The 15,386-nt window shown below is 43.0% G+C and overlaps 1 protein-coding gene across 1 annotated transcript; it reads left to right on the forward strand.

The window, feature by feature from the left end:
- The first annotated feature begins 12,253 nt into the window (after nucleotides 1–12,253).
- On the forward strand, nucleotides 12,254–15,010 carry LOC134865451 (uncharacterized). The gene is made up of 4 exons (XM_063884974.1): nucleotides 12,254–12,590; nucleotides 12,968–13,133; nucleotides 13,711–13,826; nucleotides 14,059–15,010. The coding sequence occupies exons 2-4, from the start codon at nucleotides 12,977–12,979 to the stop codon at nucleotides 14,863–14,865; spliced, it is 1,080 nt and encodes a 359-aa protein (XP_063741044.1). The 5' UTR covers nucleotides 12,254–12,590; nucleotides 12,968–12,976; the 3' UTR covers nucleotides 14,866–15,010.
- Nucleotides 15,011–15,386: the final 376 nt, after the last annotated feature.

Raw genomic sequence — 15,386 nt, forward strand, 5'->3', positions numbered from 1 at the left:
CAGCATTTTGAGTACATCCACCACTTTGTTGACTATGTCCTTGGAAAAAAGTGTCACAAGAGACCCTCTTCCTTTTCCCCCACTGTCATGGTGAATTTTGCTTTGCTCAATGCAACTGCTAATGTGTTGCTGAAGACAGGGATCATATCGGCCCAAAAGCAGTAGCAACTCTAAAAAGTTGCCATGATTGACTGCAGTGTTTTCTAGGGTGTAAGCAGCCTCTGCCTTATCCCCTCGATAACTAAGACCACATTTTCCAATGACTTTAACCACATCAACAATGCGTTCCATTACCTGGCGCTTCTGTTTAACTTTCTCATGATGTAAAGACATCTGTTTGCCTGCCAAAAGGCTGTTTACATTTGCATCTTTAGCCATCAGAAAGTAAGCATCTGTACAATTCCTATGTATCTTACTTTGTTCATGCTCTTCAATGCGCTGATGGATATGTTGCCATGCCTTCATACCACCCTTAATGAAGGGATTGTTTGTTTTAGCAGGTGGCGCAAATGCCAAACTAACAGAACAGTACAGTGATTCTGTTTTGTCACTGAAAGTCAACCATTTGCGGTTGGTGCCTTGTTTGTTGTAGAACACTTTGGCTACAGGGGGTGTTGTGGGCTGCTGAGGATGGAAACTAAAAAACATTTGTAGGTCTTGTCTCTGAGGACGAGAAAAATAATCAAATGCCTCCTCATCTATGCTATTGGCTGCCTGTGAGATCTCCTGCTGCACTCCTGCTGTTTCTAAGGTTCCTCGAGCCTCCCTCTCAGCATCTGACTCTCCTATATTATAGCAATTAGTCACATAGACAATTATTGATTAATTATTGATTGAAGTGATTACTTATTTCATTTGGACTTATTTTGATCCATTTCAAGTAATTAGTTCGTTTTAAATCCTGCTACCTGTTTCCTCTGTGGTCCTGGCCTCTCCATGCCTACTGCATTCTCCTTCAGACTGCACCTGATCCTCTGAGGCTACAGAAAATGTTCATTAAGAGTTGTCTATGTTGCTAGAAAACATGACACACTTTATTTATCCTTTTATTCACTGATTAATTCATTTATTTATTTACTGTAATTGTGGTTGTGTTAAATGATTTGCATGATTTAGTCTACCACCCTACCATGGTTTTCTTCTCTATGCCAATATTTTACATCACAAATGTCTATCTTGACTAACTACAGTATCTTCCTCTACCTGGCCCTTCAGTAGTCGTGCCCTCCTTGGGATCATCAGTAGCACTGGAAGTGGTCTGCTGAGCTGTTGCTAGAAAACAATCGATAACAATAAAAAAATATATTTAATAGTGAGTTGATAACCACAGTGTGCGCGCCTCTGTGGAAATGCACGATATGACGGCGAGACGAAATAGGTTACAGTTGCAGAGGAGATAAGCGTGACAGCACATTTGAAACTGTTTGTCAAAAAATGGAAAAATGGAATGTAAAGCAAGTGTTCGGTTCGTTTACACACAGCAAGCACGGGACGTGAACATCTCTGCATCTGCATTCGTGCTCAGTCCGAAATGGATAGAAATCGACAAGAAAACAGATTCTTCCTTTCACATCAAAGCGTCGTGCCCGCGCGGTGTCCGGATAAGTGCTCATTGCAACTTGAAAATAGAACAGTCTATTCCCTGCACGGGTCTGAGCGGGCTCAGCTCACATTATAATAAATGGGAGGGGAAGGCTTGAACATGAAACATGATGCTGATTCCCGCGGATAGAACGCGCGTGCAGACTCTCCAGTAATTCAAAAAGGCAACTAAACACCCCAACGTGCTCGCGCTGCCCCTGTTCCTGCACACGCGAACCATGTACAATATTTGCATACAGCACTTCTAAATAATTATATTTATTTTAATTGCATGTTTGAGATGCATTTAATAACAAATATCAAACAACAAATGTGATCGTCCCTATTTAATATTGCGTTAGTAACCACATGTGCGCGCCTGTGGGAATGCAGGCTACAGTTGATGAGGAGATACAGTGTGATAAAGCGTTAAGCAATTGTTCATCAGAACTGGAATGTAAAGAAAGTGTTCGGTTCTTCTTTGAATATAGGAATACACTTCTAAATCATATAAATTGTGAGATTTTACATATTTAACAACAAAAGCAGTCAGATGACAGTTGAGTTGACATTGCAAACGTTCGCCACGTTATAGCCTATTTGATCAAATTCACAACCAGGCCTATTATCCATATCTCTCAGTAACCTACCAGCTTGTCTTGAGAACATATCTGTCAATTTGGCACATTTGGCTGCCACCTCCTGTCTTTTTTTAAGCTTAGCCCTCTCCGTTCCACCTGGCCTCTTTCTACCCTCCATCACTGACGCGCTCTGTTTCGCGCCGTTGTTATTTAAAAGACGAGCCGTGGGCCAAACCATCTGAAACATTTGGGAGGAGAGAATTCCCTTACATGGTAGAACCTATTTAATCTGCTGTGATGCAGCAGGCGGCTGCGCTGCAATGGTGAATTTATGCAGACTACAGTTGAATTGATATTAATGCAAGAATAAGATAAGTGACAAAAATTAGTTACAACTATTTTATATAGCATTAGACCCATACTGTAGGATCAGCCAAAGCTTCCTTTTCAGGTAGATTAATAAGCATCTAGTCTTATTGACTTTATTGGGTTAGGCTATGGGTTAAATTTGGAGGGGGCACCTTTAGATATTAATGTTCAGTTAATCTAGCACGTTTTCAGCTCATATTAATTTTAATATACCCATTCCACAGAAAACAAGTCACAAAGAGCAGGCCAACCATGTCCAAGAGATTAAAACAAAACACAATGGATGCATTTCTGTCAAAGAAAAAGAAAGAAAAGGACAGAGATGGAGATAGTAAACAGGAAAGCAAGGAGGATGAAAGAGAGAATAGGGAAAGTAAGCTGGAGCACAGAGAAGAGAGTCATTCAGAGATGGAAGGAGAGAGGCACACAGAGGATGATGAAGCGCAGAGGCACACAGTGGAGGAGGGAGGGCAGAGAAGCGCAGAGGATGATGAAGCGCAGAGGCACACAGTGGAGGAGGGAGGGCAGAGAAGCGCAGAGGATGATGAAGCGCAGAGGCACACAGTGGAGGAGGGAGGGCAGAGAAGCGCAGAGAATGAATACAGCAGGGAGCAGGGAAACATGGAAATAGGGGGAGAAGAAATTGGAAGTTCATGCCCTCAGCATCCCTTTCATCCGGTTAGGGTAAAAAACAAAGTTATTAATGGTGATGCCCTTACAGATGATGAGAAAAAAAGTGTACTCCAAAATCGGTGGTTAGCACCACAGGGATATAGCTATCCCAAACGTACCTTGGGAGGAAAACAGCTGATGTACAATCCCCAGTGGGAGAAAAATTATGAATGGCTGAGCTACTCGCCATCTGAGGATGCAGCTTATTGTGCCACTTGCCTCTGCTTTAATAAAGTAAAAGGAAAAAACTTTAGCTTCCTTACAAAGGGCTTTACTGACTGGAAAAATGCAGTTGGTGATAAAAGAGGCGTGATCCCAAGGCATAGCCATTCAGAGGGACACCAGAGAGCCACCGAATTGGCTGAAAATTTCATGTTGATCACACAAGGCCAAAAGAAAGATATTAAATCTGTTATCAGCAAGCAATATGATGACAAGGTCATGGCTAACCGCAAGGCTTTGCTCTCCATCATAGACATCATTGTATGTTTAGGGAAAAGAAATGTGCCTTTCCGGGGGAACTGGGAGGGATCCAGTGAAAATGGAAATTTTAACTATTTTGTTAACTGGAAAGCACAGTTTGACACTACACTCAAGCAACATCTGGAGACTGCAGCCAAGAATGCAAAATACATATCCCCACAAATTCAGAATGATCTCATTGCATGCTGTGCAGAGGACATAAGGGAGACTCTTATCAACAATATCAAAACAGCGAAGTTCTTCACTGTTTTAGCTGATGAGTCAATGGATATCAGTGGAATTGAGCAACTATCACTCTGCGTTCGGTATGTGACTGGGGAGGGAGAGAGTTCTGAAATAAGAGAGGACTTTCTTGGATTCTGCCCTTTGACTCAGCAAGATGCGAAGACAATAGCCACAGTAATTCTTCGACAGCTGACTGAATGGGGACTTCACACTGAGTATTTAAGGGGCCAAGGATATGATGGGGCATCTACAATGAGTGGCCATGTGAGTGGAGTCCAAAAAAGAATCAGTGATGTTCATCCCAGGGCAATGTACACCCACTGCAGGAGCCATGCACTTAATTTAGTTGTAGTGCATGGCTGTTCAGATCTGCCTATAGTGAGGAATACAATGTCTATTATTGAGGAAATTGCAGTGTTCTTTTCAGGATCTAGTGCCAGAAAAGGTGCTTTGGAGGCAGAAACCAGTAAAGAAGGTCAAACAACAAAAAAATCAGGAATCCCACTCATGAGTGACACAAGATGGAGCAGCAGATCAACCACCCTCAGCGCATTTGTGGAGAAGTTCACAGCGGTGCATTCTGTGTTGGAAAAAATGGGGGTTGAAAAACCTTCTGTTTCTGCAAAGGCTGCCACCCTCAGGCACAGCATGGAATCATTTGAGACCATAATTACAGCTGTGATGGTAAATGAAATACTTGGATACATACATCCTTTAACCAAACTGCTGCAGACTACAAATTTGGACATCCTCACAGCCTATGAGGAAGCAAGAAACATGCGGCAGGTCATCGCCAACCAAAGAGAGGACAAAGGTTCCAGGTTGTGCTTTGAGAAAGCCACTGCATTGGCTAATTCAATAGGTGTTGTCCCAGCCAAGCGGAGGGTATCTGTGAGACAACCATACAGAGCAAACGTGACCACAGAATCAGTGGAGGACCATTACAGGATAAATCTCTTCTACCCCTTCTTGGACCACATCACAGCTCAGTTGGATGAGAGATTTGCCAAGAATAATAAGCCCCCTATCCTTGCATCATACTTGGTGCCATCATCCTTGAAATATTTAACACCAGCACGAGAGGATGAGATGCTTCGGTGGTACCACGAAGACCTCCCTGACCAAGACACTGCCAGACAGGAAATTGAGCGCTGGAGACATAAATTTGAAGATGGCCCCCTTCCTTCTTTTGCCCTAGAAGTTCTACAAAACCACAACCTGTCATTCTTCCCTAACATAAAATGTATGTTGAAGATTTTCTTAACCTTGCCAGTGACAACTTGTGCCTGTGAGAGGTCATTCTCAGCCATGCGAAGACTAAAGACATGGCTTAGATCTACCATGTCCAACGACAGACTGACGGGCCTGGCGATGATGCATGTGCATCAGAAAGTGGAAGTGGACCGGGAGAATATCCTTCGACGGTGGGATGCCTCTGGTCATAGGAGGATTCAGCTTGCATTTGATTAAAAAGTTGATTGTTGAGATTTTAGGTGATGCCATTTGTACTTTTAGGGGCTGTAATTTGCAATGATTTATTTCTACTTGAATATTATTTTTATTTTGGAATCATTCATCATTCAGTTCATCAAGTTCAAAGTTACCCCCTATATTCTTTAAAAACATGGTGGTGTACTATTGCTATAAAAAAAATGTAAATATAGTACAGTACATTTTTTGGGGGGAAAATGCTGGTTTATACAATTAAAAGACATTTCAACAATAAAACTCTTGTGTGACTTGTAATTTAATAAATACATAAAATATATATATATATTATACATATACATAAATGTATATCTAAAAAACAATATAATTTAAAATATTTATATATATTTTTTTGTTAAATCGCCGCGCGCGCATCATGGACCTCACTTATTCCAAAATGCTGGCTACGGCCCTGATGGTGACTAATCACGCAAACAATCGTTCGTTTTCATGTTGGGGTTGGGGCTTCTGGGAAATGCATTAATTTATTTAGAGTGAATAAACTCGTGAAACAGAGAAGTATCGTCATGTAATCCATTGATTTCAACAATGTAACTGTATTCTGAATACCATTGTGAGAGCCAAATTATTGTTAAGTTATTTTGATTAATATTTTTGAATGTAAATAGGTCAGAATAATATTAACAATGTTGTAGACTAGTTAAGTTAAATATGCTGATTTCGAACTGTGTTATTAATGCTGAAATTTGATAGGTTAACAGGATTCTAAGGGATACGTGCAGTGGTGTAGTGGGGATTTTTTAAGTGAGGGTACGCTATTTGTGACGTCACCCCCCAAACACACACACACACACACACACTCCCACCCAAAAAGCCATATTCAGCTTAACATGCAGAAATACACACAGGTGTCATATAGACTATTGTTTGTTTGTAGCCCAGTTTCCCGTCCTTTGCGTCGATCCAGGGATAGGCCTCCTTTTTTCTCTTCCACATCTCCTCAGTCCAGATCACGAACGGTGAGCTGTCGGAGCTCCCCATAGAAATATGGGAGCTCCCCACCGCCTCCGCGCTAGCATTAGCAGAAGATGTGGGAACTTCGGTGGTGGTGCTGGCTTGTGGCTCAGTCAACGTCTCTGGCTCCTGAATTTCATTGCTGACATCTTTCCGAAAATAAAAATCAATACTTTTCTGTCGATTTGACATTTTAATAACTACACTAACCACACTGAAATCAAAATAGGCTACACATCACATCCACGTTCTCGTTGTTTTTTTTTTGTCTTGTTTTAAGTCTCAGGTTGATGACGATTATCGAATGTTCATGTCGTAGCCAATATAGGTCACGGACAGATACTGGGGATGTCTTATGTAGCCTATGTAGGTTGTTCTCACCATTGCCAATATCTCCGGATTGACATTTGAGTTGTAAGCTATTTTTTTAATTTTTTTTTTTAGTTGTAGCCAGGGGTGTAGTGGGCGTTGGACGCGGGGGTACGCCGTCCACCCACTTCTCCCGACGTGATATATAAAAAAATAATAAATATAAAATAGCTTAGGCTACAACTAAAAAAAAAAATTTAAAAAAATAGCTTACAACTCAAATGTCAATCCGGAGATATTGGCAATGGTGAGAACAACCTACATAGGCTACATAAGACATCCCCAGTATCTGTCCGTGACCTATATTGGCTACGACATGAACATAACATGAACATTCGATAATCGTCATCAACCTGAGACTTAAAACAAGACAAAAAAAAAAACAACGAGAACGTGGATGTGATGTGTAGCCTATTTTGATTTCAGTGTGGTTAGTGTAGTTATTAAAATGTCAAATCGACAGAAAAGTATTGATTTTTATTTTCGGAAAGATGTCAGCAATGAAATTCAGGAGCCAGAGACGTTGACTGAGCCACAAGCCAGCACCACCACCGAAGTTCCCACATCTTCTGATAATGCTAGCGCGGAGGCGGTGGGGAGCTCCCATATTTCTATGGGGAGCTCCGACAGCTCACCGTTCGCGATCTGGACTGAGGAGATGTGGAAGAGAAAAAAGGAGGCCTATCCCTGGATCGATGCAAAGGACGGGAAACTGGGCTACAAACAAACAATAATCCATATGACACCTGTGTGTATTTCTGCATGTTAAGCTGAATATATGTATGGCTTTTTGGGTGGGAGTGTGTGTGTGTGTGTGTGTGTGTGTGTGTGTGTGTGTGTGTGTGTGTGTGTGTGTGTGTGTGTGTGTGTGTTTGGGGGGTGACGTCACAAATAGCGTACCCTCACTTAAAAAATCCCCACTACACCACTGGTTGTAGCCTAAGCTATTTTATATTTATTATTTTTTTATATATCACGTCGGGAGAAGTGGGTGGACGGCGTACCCCCGCGCAGTCCCGGCTCCAGCTCAGTACAGAGGGGGGGGCAGCTGAAAACCGAGGTGGGGCGGTGAGTCACAGCATCATGTGACATGTCACCGGCGGTGACATGTCACATGATGCTGCATAGAATGAGAAAACATAACAGAGCAACATCAAAACAGACTCCACAGATCAGAGGCGCTGATCTAACATATCCAACAACGTATGATCAATAACCACATTGCTAACAAACAGTAGCAACAATACAAATGATAAAATAACCAGCTCTTACCTTCAGTAGAGTTGCAGTCTCCTCTTTCCTGACGAGTGGAACCTCCTCAGCAGCATCTCCTTCCATTCATCTTTGAATTTCCTACTGAGGTCATTCTCAAAGGCCAGCTGGATGAGATGGGCTTTGCGTCGATGCAACATGCTGCGTCTGTGCTCACTAAATACATTCTTCAACGTGGAGAACGAGTTTTCACATGTAGCAGTTGATGCCCCGAATGTTAGTGCGTGTTTGAATGCTGTCATTACCGCTGGCATGGCACTTAATACCCTGGACTCCTTTGCAACAAGGTGACTCAAAGTCACTCTCACTTCTCCCTGGCCTGTGCACCGGCTTTTCAAAAACTCTCGCGCAACTGTGAACTGTGCCTCAACCATGTCTGTGTTTGTTAAATCCAGTAGTGGTTTCACTTTCTCAGCCTCCAGGAAATTCACACTGGCGGGGTCCAAAGCGTCCAAAGCTGACATATATTTCCCATTACGCTCGCTGAAACGTGCAGCCATTTCACTCAGAATAGAGTCGATGATGCCAAAAAACAGCCGCTTGCACTCTTGTTGAATGTCCACTTCGCGCTGCCCAAGGCTTTCACTCACCACGTAGTCTTGTAGCGTCCTGGTGGCCTGCCGCTGCCGTTTTGGAGGAGCAGGCACGCCGGCGCCATCACCTGCATCGCTGTCAGACCACAGTTTCTGAAATTCCGCATCTGATCGTAGATCCTCTATGCAAGAAGAGGCACTTTGAATGAGCTGGACTGCAGTGATTAGATCTGTTTCTTCGGCTTGCAGCATCCGATTGGCTGGGTCCATCAGCCCCAATAGTTTGTGCATCACACCGGTGAGAAATGTGAAGCTCCGTTCTGTAATGGCCTTGTGAAGTCCAACAGATTCAATTTTCACATCAGCACTTGCTCCCATGGTTCCGATCTCTTTCAGGAAGTCCACCAGTGCAGTGTGTGACTTCAGCACCACAGACACCGTGTCAAGGTGTCCGGTCCATCGCTGCTCTAACAGCCTTTTAAGCTTCTCTCCTTTGTACTGTGCGGCTACAGTGGGCTTTTTCATAAATTTATAAAAGGAATTGCACACTTCAAAAAAATCCCCAACTGCACTCTCTGAGGAAATAGCATGCACGATCACCAAATGTAATTGGTGGTTGAAACAATGGATGTAAGGCGCTTCTCTGTTTAACTTATTTTGAATAAGCTTCTGCATGCCTCCCTCTCGTCCCGACATGACGCTGGCTCCGTCATAACACTGACTAAGAATTTTGTTTGCGTCAAGGCCAGCATTTGACAGTTCATCAAGCACAACATTAGTGAGTGACTGGGCATCACATTTGTCCGTTGTCTGCATTGATAACAGCCTCTCTTGCATTTTGTAGTCCTTGTCCATATAACGCACAACTATAGATACATTTTCACTGCCTGTCGGGTCTTTAGTTCCATCCACCTTGAGTGTAAACCATGACTCCCCGACATCTTTAACAATTTGCTCTGTTACGATCGTGCTCATCAGTTCAATGATGTGATTTTGAATATCATGTGATGTGTAAGTTGCGTTTTTTGGAATTGTACTGAAAGCCTTTGCAAGCTCTTGGTTTTGCCTCAGCGTGTAACCAAACAGGGAGAGAAACATTCCGCTTCCCAGTTCATCTCTGCTATTGACTGAATCCACTTCACCCCTCAGTGGCAGTTCGTTTGAGACAAGAAATTCAATTATGTCAACAATTGCAGACACATACAGGCGGTTTCGCGCAAGCTGATGAGAGTTAACCATGGTTGAAATGTCACTGCCTGTGTTGCATCGCATTTCCTTCTCTTTCCAGCTACCATTGCATGCTTGATGCTCTTTGCTGTTACTGTGCCTGCTAAATCCCTTTGCCTTATCATTAGCATGCTTCCAATTAGTATATCCAGTTCTTGTGAAAACGGAGTCACTCCCTCCAAATTTCCTGCAGGGAAAACAAAAGGCTGCATCCAATTGCTGCGAATATTCAAGCCAGTCTCTCTCGTTGTACCAATTAGCCGAAAATGACCGTTTACAGTCATTATTATGCTGTTGCTTCTTTGGAAACTGCCTGAGATGAACCTGAGCTGGCTTGTCAACTCCGAGGTCCTCTGGTAGGCCTAAACCATGCTGTGAGTGCGACAGCGGGCTCTCTGGTCCCAGTGAACCCAGCTCACTCTCCTCACTGCGAGGCTGAACCCGCGGCTCCTCCCTCGGCAGGTGTTCCTCGCAGTGTGCGAACTATACCACGGTGTCCGGGGGAGCCGGATTTATTTTTTTTATTTTTTTTGAGGGGGGGGGGGGGATTCTGATTCTGTGACATAGGCCTATTAAATAGAAAATCCGTTGCACACGGGGTGCCAAAGGTCTAGATTTACATGAAACAGAAACAGATTTACCGAGCATGTATGGGCTACGCAAACTTAATACTTAAACCACCGTCACCGTGTTATGAATCGTGTAGTTTCATAGACTGGCTGAATATCGCAAATTGAGGGTGAGAGTTATCTAGCTCAGAGGATGCTATGCTTTCCCAGGATAACAGTAGGCTAACCTAGTTCAGCCTACACTTTACCAGTTAGCTGCTGAAGCTTGTTTTGAGACAGAGGGCTGATTTGTAAGAAAATAATTATTTGCAAATTCAACTATTCACGTGTATACTTTGAGGGCTGCCAAACTTTGATGGCATCTCCGAAGGCAGGGGTCACGTCTTATTGACTGTAACCACAACCTGGTTTTTTTTCTGCTGCTGATATGCCTAGTCCTGGCTTGTCTCCTCGCCGATTTGAACAACCAACCGAACAACAACTGTCTTGCATTGTATTACTCAGTCAGAACACATTAAGGTAGAGATATTCATTGATTTTGAATGAAAGGTAATCGGTGATCCTAGGTAAATTCCAGTGGTAGAACTAGAAGAGCTATCGAATGCCTTTCTTGCCCGCCAACTGGGCATTTTGACGTCATACAGCCTGACAACTATGAATAGAATTTTATTTCACTTATTTTACACCTTTGAAAAAAACATTACCCAAAATGGCATTTATTTGGTCATCATATCAATATTTTAGAGAGCTCCCCTAAAATTTCGCAAACCATGTTCCCAGGGGAGCTCATGTCACCACTAGGGGAGCTATAGCTCCCCCTGCTCCCCTCCAGTTCGCACCCTGGTTCCTCGTCCTCTCCGGTGCTCCTGCTGCTGCTGCTGCCAGGCGGCGGTGATGCCGCCGACGGTGTGGTTGTTTCTGGCTTTTTCAGCCATTTGCGAATATCCATTCTGTCCATAGACAGAGATGTATAAAATATTCTGAATGTCCGCTTGAATTAAAATAGCTGCTACGTTGCTTCGTTTGTTTTTGTTTTATGGCGGGAATCGGGATGACGCACTGACCGTCAGTAGGCTAACCGTCAATTTGACGTAGCCTAAACTGCGTAAATTGCAAAGCTGTTTTTTTATTTACCCATGCTGTTCATTTTGGTTTGTCAGTGGAGTTTTCTGTTATTTTTAACACATCATAAACTGTTGTAATAAAACTAAAAACAATAAAAAATACATTAAAAAAATACTATTTTGATTGAGGGGGCGGACAGTCCGCGTGAGGGGGCGACGCCCCCTCACGCCCCCCCCGTGACGCCGGGACTGCCCCCGCGTCCAACGCCCACTACACCCCTGGATACGTGTAATTTTGTATGAGAGACGTGCTGCTCAGTTGACGTGCGTGCAGCAACGAAGGCACATAGCTTTTTGACCGTGTCCGTTTCCCTGGCCTTGTCCGTGCCTTATGAAGGATAATACCAAGTGATATTACTATTTATTTTACCTGTTTTGTGTTTGTACCAAGATATTTTTGTGTTACCAAGACGTCAAGAATTAAAGAAAACAAAAAGAAACTCAACTGGTCCGTGAGTACACTGAAAGTAAAATGAATAACGGTGAAGCATGGGATATGGAACGAGTCAGAAAACCTTAGGCTGCCCACACGAAGTGGTCTAATTAATGAACCCTGAAAACGAAGTTTGGCCACTACATTAAGTCAAAAAGCTTCCTAAGCTTGATGTGGAAGACAAGTAAGAAGATGTATAGTTTCAGAAACGTTTGCAAAACGACGTTTAATGGTGCTAACTTGGATGACTAAAACGAATTGGAGCTAAGCTAACCAAGCTAATGCTGGGCATACACTGTGCGATTTTTGGAATCGCGGTATTCAGCTGCTGCTCATACTGTACGAGAATCGCAAGGGTTAAAACGTCGCAGCTCACGATTCCCGTTCTCACACTGTACGATCCGATGGTCTGATGCGATCTGGCTGCTCACACTACACGACACGTCGGACTCGGTCGGACTGACCGGAATTGCAAGAAGAAGAAGCCGGAAGTGGGAGATGCTTGGATTCTCACAGATGCTTTCCTGAGATGATGCTACTCACCAAAGAAAAGCGCGTTGCTCTGGCAATTTGTGCCATTCTGTGTGCAGACAGCAAAAAAAAAAAGACGACGGCGACGTGTATGGACGAGGAAATGGCTTGGTAGACGTGGGCAGTATGGCCTGTCAATTCTTCAACGAGAGCTGGAGGTAAGTAAATTGTTATAATAGCACATTAGGCCTATCAGACCCTTTCAGCTCGTGTACACCAACGTGGTCAGTCAATAAATCCATAAGTAGACTACTTGTTATAGTTCTGTCAACTTTAACTGACTTTCTACTGTTCTGTGTTTGTAGTAGCCTAGGGTAGCCTACAGTAGATACAATACAGTTGAAATGTGATGGTCTATCCAATGACTGCAGCTGTCTAGGGGGAGGAACTATGCAAACAATCTTATTGATGTGATGGAGGCATCAGTTTTACTTTGACAGTTTGTCTTATTATACAACATTTAAATGTTTTGATCAGACTCTTAAATTAACAACGACATCTAACATCTATAATGCGCCTGTGTTCTGTTTTATAGGTTGATGATATGAGGGGTTTTCGGGACCTCCTCAGAATTTCTGTAGAGGAGTTCTATTTTCTTCTGGGGAGGGTTACTCCTCACATTGTGAAGCAGGATACTCACCTCAGGAAGGCCATCAGCCCTAAGGAGAGGCTTTCTGTTACCCTTAGATTTTTGGCAACAGGCAAGTGTGTTGACATATGCTCCCTATTACTCAAAGGTTGAAAGTGAGGCAAGGTCATCTATCTGTCATATTAAAAATCAAGTTCACACATGCAACTGCATACAACCACACTACATCATACAACTTTCACCTTTCTACATCAGTTATGCTGGCACCTCCAACTACACCTCTTTCTATCCATGTAGGTACTATTACCACCTACTAGATTCTATTCTCAATCCATACTAAAATCTGTCGATGTTCATCTTCCCTTACATTAAAAGGTGGACTATGAGATCCTGCATGATGTCACTTCTGTTGATATTCCACGTAAACACCAAACAAAATGTTACTTTCAATTTCACACTACTAAATTAACTTTACTTATTGTCCCCCAACTTTGCTCATTGCCCATGTTGTCTCCGAAGACCGGACTTTTTCACAATGTATTCTGGGAGCAGGCAGCAAGCTGATCATAGGGAGATGCTTACGATTTTAGACAAAAATGAAAATTTACTAAAAACCAGGCAAGATCTCATTGTCCACCTTTAACATTTAAATCCACACAACACTATAGACATTTTCTCCATTTTGATAGGCGAGACCTTCAACTCGTTGAGTTTCCAGTATAGGATTGGAAGCACCACACTGAGCAGGATCGTCATGGAAACATGCACAGCCCTTACCTCTGTGTTGCGTGAAGATTACTTGAAGGTAAATTTAACTGGGAATAATAATCTAAAATCATACAGAACATCACATTACCCATGGTCAGACTATTGAAAGGTTGGCTTGCACAATGATTTCTCACCTAAATCAGCTGAGTCCTTTGTGTATTTATACTGTCTTTATGAAAGGTGAAATTTAAAAAAAAAAGAACTCAAAGTGTTTTTGAAAACATTATTTCACCAGATTAATGTCATGTATTACTTTGTACTTCCTTCAGACACCATCAACTGATGCCGAATGGAAGGCCATTGCCAGCGACTTTTACCATAAGTGGCAGTTTCCCCAATGCTTGGGGGCTATAGATGGCAAACACATTTTCATCCAACCCCCTGCCAAGAGCGGAAGCCTGTTCTACAACTACAAGTCACGATTTTCCATCATTCTCATGGCTGTAGTGGATGCTAATTACAAGTTCGTCTACGCGTCCGCAGGGACACAGGGAAGGGTGTCAGACGCAGGAGTGTTTGCGCATTCGGACCTGAGGGAGGCGATGGATAAAGGCACCCTGAACTTCCCCCCTGTGGAAACCCTGCCAGGCACTGACGCTGTGATGCCATATGTGCTGGTTGGTGATGAGGCTTATCCTCTCCGCCCTGACCTCATGAAGCCATTCCCCCACAGAAACCTCAACACCAACCAACGCATCTACAACTACCGCCTGTCCAGAGCACGACGTGTGGTAGAAAATGCATTCGGAATTCTGTCAAACCGCTTCAGAGTTTTCAGAACCACAATCTGCCTGGAACCTGACAAGGTTGTGAAGATTGTCTTTGCCTGCATGTGTCTTCACAATTTCCTGCGGCAACGCAGATCAGATGCCTATGTACCACCTGGGTATGTAGACACAGAAGATGCCAACCACAGGCTCATTGAAGGAGCATGGAGACGGGAGGGAGGTCTTCAGTCAGTTGCGATGGGACGAGCAAGAAACCCTTCAGTGGAAGCGAAAATGCAGCGGAACCTCCTTTGCAGCTACTTTCAGACACCAGCAGGGAGTGTGTCTTGGCAAGAAGGCATGGTGTAGGAGATGAGACAACCAAATTGTCTGAGAAAAGTTACCAAGTCATTATTTTTGTGTTATTATAAAATGACAGTTCACTTCTGTATTTGAAGAAACATTACTCTTTGTTTATTGAACATGTATAAAAACTATGTACAGAAACATTAAACACATCCCTTCATTATTACAAAAATAAATCTACCTCTGTGGGGAAAATAAACAAAATGATTTTCTTCATTAACAATTATAAATAAATCCAAAAATATTTCCAGTAACACAAAGAACAACATTGAGGTAGTTGGTAACTCACATTAGTGACTTATAAAGAACATGTAAATTTAGTGAAAGAACACAGGAAGGGTGTTATTGTTGGACTAGTCTTGTCTAGTGTTCAGCATTGACAAAAATGACATTGGCTGGGTTGTGGCCTGGTGGCTTTGGGGGGCTGACTGGACCTGATAGGGGTGCAGCATGGGGTATAAAGGTGGCCTAACCTGTGTACCTGGAAATTGTGCTTGGCTGCCATACAGATTTCCAGGAACGCT

Source organism: Eleginops maclovinus, chromosome 6, assembly GCF_036324505.1.
Source record: "Eleginops maclovinus isolate JMC-PN-2008 ecotype Puerto Natales chromosome 6, JC_Emac_rtc_rv5, whole genome shotgun sequence".
Lineage (NCBI taxonomy): Eukaryota > Metazoa > Chordata > Actinopteri > Perciformes > Eleginopidae > Eleginops > Eleginops maclovinus.

What these genes read in the sequence shown, in the direction of transcription:
- LOC134865451 (XM_063884974.1), top strand. Translation starts at nt 12,977, where the DNA reads ATGAGGGGTTTTCGGGACCTCCTCAGAATTTCTGTAGAGGAGTTCTAT. An exon ending in CCTTAGATTTTTGGCAACAG is followed by an intron (nt 13,134 to 13,710) that starts GCAAGTGTGTTG and finishes CCATTTTGATAG; the next exon opens with GCGAGACCTTCAACTCGTTG. An exon ending in TGCGTGAAGATTACTTGAAG is followed by an intron (nt 13,827 to 14,058) that starts GTAAATTTAACT and finishes TACTTCCTTCAG; the next exon opens with ACACCATCAACTGATGCCGA.